The sequence below is a fragment of the Notothenia coriiceps genome, unplaced genomic scaffold, assembly GCF_000735185.1.
Source record: "Notothenia coriiceps isolate Sejong01 unplaced genomic scaffold, NC01 NC01_scaffold00027488, whole genome shotgun sequence".
NCBI lineage: Eukaryota > Metazoa > Chordata > Actinopteri > Perciformes > Nototheniidae > Notothenia > Notothenia coriiceps.
In genome coordinates, this window is record NW_011360189.1 from 50,818 (window position 1) to 55,890 (window position 5,073).

Here is a 5,073-nt window from a genome sequence, read left to right on the forward strand (position 1 = left end):
CAAAATGGCTCTTTTTATTTTGCAATAAAAAATTACTTTTATGTTTTTATCACCCACAAATACATTTAAACTCCTTCAATGCTGTTTGTACGCTCATTTTACATAGTTTTTAAAAAGAAAAATACTGCCTACATCAGTAGAACAGAACATGTGTTCTCAGTAACTAGAAGAAGAAGAAATGTGTGTGAGAGAGAGTGAGAGTGAGAGAGTGTGTGTGTGTGTGTGTGTGTGTGTGTGTGCGTGCGTGCGTGCGTGCGTGTGTGTGTGTGTGTGTGTGTGTGTTCCCAAAAAAGGGTGAATGAATAGCTGTTGCCAAGTGTAAAAATAGTGTGATATTTATTTTCACTTTTAAAGTATCTCAATATTCCCCCCACCACTAAACCAGGACAATATTGCACACCCTGTCGTAATCCACAAATGAAATACATATAAGAAATATTCAGGAAAACAACGTTTACTACGTTCTACAAATATAGCTTGTGTAATTTCAGTGCACGCAAAGGATCACGGGGGAAACCATGTGAAGCAAATAGCAGTACAACCAAGACAACAAGGGTGAAGGCCTTATGTAGAGAACATCCTTTTAATACGTTATTTGATGCAAGGTGTGAAGTTGTAGATCAAACAATGGTAACACCGCGACTGTTTTAGGTAATTTTACGCCGATAGATCGATATCTGCTTGTTTGGTTTTTCAACAGTGACGTATCTTCTCTTATTTTAGATGTTCTGTGGCGAGGCTGGGCTGGTTTTGATATTCCTGTAAATAAATTAAAATAAAATGATGATATATTATACAAAATAGCACAACATTTGATATAATTTTGATCTAAGCATGTAGGATATTTTAAAAATAGGAATTTATAATAGTGAAATAACTAAAAGAAAGGTTTTAATTTGAAGCATTTTGTTCAGGCATACATTTGGACTACGATAACATGCAAAAAAGGGGCGGATATTTAGGACCCCGTGAAGCCTCCGGTGTTTTTGGTCAAATATTAGCTGGTTACAAAACCTACATGTGGAAAGAGAAGAAATATCTTATAAAACACTCAACAGAGGAGTTTGTTGTACAGAAACTGTAAGAAGACAACATCATGGACAGGACAGTCAGCCTCCCCAACCAGCCCAACAAAACCATCAAAGGTAACACATACTTACTGAGTGAATTTAAACGTCATTACAAACCTCTCAAACGTGTTTAAAGTGCAGAACAGCTGCTGCCAGTGGTGTAAAGTAGCTACGTAAATTTGCTCAAGTACTGTTAAATTGTATTTTGCATGAGTATTACGATTGTATGCTTTTCAGATGTGTATTCAGAGGTAAATCATGTACTAATCCTTACAATTATTCTCTTATTGTTTTACTACTCTCTAAGTCACACAATAGTCAACTTATTTAAATATCATACAAAAAGTCAATCATAACTTTGTTTGTCTACAACAGTTAATGCTACTTCATGCAACAATGTTATCTAGAAATGTCACATGAATAAATATAATTATATACACACAAAGGCAATGTTTCTGGTTAATGATAGTGTTGTCACTCTTATAGCATATTGACGTTCTCTTGCCCTTATACAAACACAGTCTACAAGGTGCAACCTACACGTGTTTTGTCCACCAGCAAATCCTGAATGTTAACTTTTTAGCAGCCACTCAATAGTATAGATTCATCTCAGCACATTACTATGTAGTTATTGTAGAACAGCTGTTGTTATGCACTGTAGCTTCTGTCGGTGACATACACAGTAGTATTCAGCACTGCCTACGATTCAGAAGTTGTAGTAGGATCAGAAATAGCCTTCCTTCTGATGATTCAGTGACATGCTTTAGAATCAGGGTTGGGGTCTGATGGATGTCATGTAATGGGATTATGTAATCAGGAAACAACAAAAGGTGACTGCATTCCGTTACAGTTACATATAAAAAAAATCTGATTACTGTTATATTTGGCGGTTACTAGCACGATACAATGTTATTAGTAAGACAGCTAAAAAGAGCAGATAGTGTTTGTTGTAAAAGCATCAGATCTTCTCTCTTCTCTGTAAGCTGTACTGTTCTGTAGGATATATACTATACTATATATACTGTATATGTAATATATACATATATGTATACTATACTTCTAACCCTAACCCTAAAGTAACCCTACCCAGTCCCCACCCTGATTGTGATGTAACTGTGCTCCTGTGTTTTGCAGTGACTCTGGTGGAGAGCAGCAGCGCCCCCTGTGGGCTGGAGCTGGTCAGTTCCTATCAGACTCACCGGGTGGGAGACCCCATGGACCTGGTGGCTCTCGCAACAACAGTACAGAGGGTATGTCAGAGATGTATTTAAATGATACACAGTGAGTAACACCTCTTGTTGTGGATATGAACAGTCCTGAACATATTTGTTGAACTTGTTTTCAGGGCGATGATTTCATCAAAGCCAACGCCTGCAACAGACTGACAGTCATTGCCGACCAGATCAGATATTTACAGGAACAGGCGAGGAAGGTAAGCAGAGAAAACTCCTGTACACACATGTCATGGGTTTTGTGTTTAAATATGGTACGGACACACAAATGATGCAGTTGCGCTTTTTTAATGCATCTTTAAATGTGAACAAATTGTGGACAAATAAAGGGGAATAAACAAATCTGATAAATGTGGAAATATATAGTCTAACAAAATAAGATTTATTTTGGCACTCCTAGTACTTAAACTGAGCAAGTGTTGAACCCAACTATCTGTTGTAGTGGTCATGCTCATGTGATAAAAAAGCAAGCACAAATGTGTTTTGAAATGTTACAAATTGTCTTCAATATTTCACTGATCCTGATGTCACTGTACACAAACAGTATATCTGCAAAAGGGACACAAAAACATGTATGAAAAAATGTCAGATAACTAGCTGTCTTTCGGTCCAGTCCCAATATATTTGTCCTTGTGTTTCCAGGTTTTAGAAGACGCTAAAAGAGATGCGGACCTCCACCATGCTGCCTGTAACATTGTGAAAAAGCCCGGCAACATGTATTACCTCTACGAGAGAGCCTCCGGACAGAATTACTTCTCCATCATCTCTCCTAAGGTCTGTTGATACTTCAATAGATTCACCAGCTTCTTGTAGTGTTATTAGGTCACCCTGCAGGACACAGAGTGTTACCAAACTCCCACAGAGAGGACAAACTGTGAATGGCTCCCCAAACACCGGGAAGTCTGTCTGTAACGCTGACATTTTGAGGAGTTTGGAGTTCAAAGTTCATGTGCCTGATAGTGAGCAGGCGGCGAAAACAAAGGCAGCTCAGTTTGGATTTGACTGGTTTCAGTTGTATCTGCATTTTTCAGGTAACATGAGGTTTCCAGCCGTCATGGACTCTATGGAATGCCAGTGAGCTAAACCAAGACAGCAGATGCTTTTTTTAAATTTAACAAGTTGTATATGTAATAATATGAAACCAGAGGAAAATGTGATCACAAAATGGCCAGTTTCTCTGACCAACGATTAGAAACCTGATGTTTGTCATTTTAATTTGACTTAAAGACGACACATTATGCTCATTTTCAGGAGTCCAAAGGAGGCGTGTCTTTGGGATTTTAGCCTTTGCACACCATTCACATGCATTACAGCAAAGTGTGACAGACGCTAAGTGATGTGTATTTTGTGTCTACATGCTAAAGGACTGCAGATGGATACACGTTTAGCTATAATCTGGCTCTCTTTGAGATAAATGTACTTTTATGCATCTTTCTTGTTCAATGAATAATAGAAACAAAGAAAATGCTTCTAATTCAGAAACTAAAAGTAGTTCATCACTGGTACTGTTGCATTAAGAGATTCAATGACTGATTGGCTTTTACAGTTTGTCTCAATAGTCTTTTGATATCATTTCTTGTTTAAAATCTAAACATTTATTCTTAGCAAAGACAAACTTACAATCATTTTTGCCATTTAAGAAAAAACAAAGGTTTCAGGCAGGGAGTTTTGTTTGTCTCGACTTCTGACTAAGCAGCATACTCTGTTTGTCTCCTCTGAAGGAATGGGGTCCGACTTGCCCTCACCAATTTGTCGGAGCGTTCAAGCTCCAGAACGACATGTCCTGGACGCCGGTGGACCAGGTGGAGAAGAGGGACGCTGAGTTCGCCATCATGGACAAACTCCTGAGCCAGCAGACATCCCTACCGCCTCACACAGAGCCCAACTTCAAGGGCCTCTGTGAATAAAGGACTGGACCTTTTAAAGGACACACGGACGATGCTAACTATAGTCTTAATGGAAACACCTGTGAACAGGCTTGGATTGAACTCCCTTATATCACTCTTTCTGTTACCTTCACACACTGATTTAAGTCCCGATGCATTACTACAACTTGTTTGACCTGCATTAATTGCTGAACCAGTTGCGACCTCAGGGATGTATTTTTTCCGAAATATGAAATTGGGCTACACTGACAGGCCTGTGCATGAACTCTGTTATCAAATAAAGTTTTAAAGAGGACATGTTCGGCTTATTTTCAGGTTCATATGTGTATTTCGTGCCTCTACTTTAAAGAGTCCTCTCCTGCTGATGTTCAGGTGTATATCAGTATGTAGTGTCTCTACTTTAAAGAGTCCTCTCCTGCTGATGTTCAGGTGTATATCAGTATGTAGTGTCTCTACTTTAAAGAGTCCTCTCCTGCTGATGTTCAGGTGTATATCAGTATGTAGTGTCTCTACTTTAAAGAGTCCTCTCCTGCTGATGTTCAGGTGTATATCAGTATGTAGTGTCTCTACTTTAAAGAGTCCTCTCCTGCTGATGTTCAGGTGTATATCAGTATGTAGTGTCTCTACTTTAAAGAGTCCTCTCCTGCTGATGTTCAGGTGTATATCAGTATGTAATGTCTCTACTTTAAAGAGTCCTCTCCTGCTGATGTTCAGGTGTATATCAGTATGTAGTGTCTCTACTTTAAAGAGTCCTCTCCTGCTGATGTTCAGGTGTATATCAGTATGTAGTGTCTCTACTTTAAAGAGTCCTCTCCTGCTGATGTTCAGGTGTATATCAGTATGTAATGTCTCTACTTTAAAGAGTCCTCTCCTGCTGATGTTCAG

General features: G+C 38.8%; 1 protein-coding gene across 1 annotated transcript; it reads left to right on the top strand.

Annotated features, from left to right (window-relative positions):
- The first annotated feature begins 952 nt into the window (after nucleotides 1–952).
- Nucleotides 953–4,483, top strand: cunh1orf50 (chromosome unknown C1orf50 homolog). The gene is made up of 5 exons (XM_010785272.1): nucleotides 953–1,145; nucleotides 2,205–2,320; nucleotides 2,416–2,502; nucleotides 2,945–3,076; nucleotides 4,024–4,483. The coding sequence occupies exons 1-5, from the start codon at nucleotides 1,097–1,099 to the stop codon at nucleotides 4,207–4,209; spliced, it is 570 nt and encodes a 189-aa protein (XP_010783574.1). The 5' UTR covers nucleotides 953–1,096; the 3' UTR covers nucleotides 4,210–4,483.
- Nucleotides 4,484–5,073: the final 590 nt, after the last annotated feature.

Bases quoted from the DNA above. Each gene is read 5' to 3' on its own strand.
- cunh1orf50 (XM_010785272.1), top strand. From the start codon at position 1,097: ATGGACAGGACAGTCAGCCTCCCCAACCAGCCCAACAAAACCATCAAA. The intron at 1,146-2,204 runs GTAACACATACT...TGTGTTTTGCAG, and splicing joins GCCCAACAAAACCATCAAAG to TGACTCTGGTGGAGAGCAGC. The intron at 2,321-2,415 runs GTATGTCAGAGA...ACTTGTTTTCAG, and splicing joins TCGCAACAACAGTACAGAGG to GGCGATGATTTCATCAAAGC.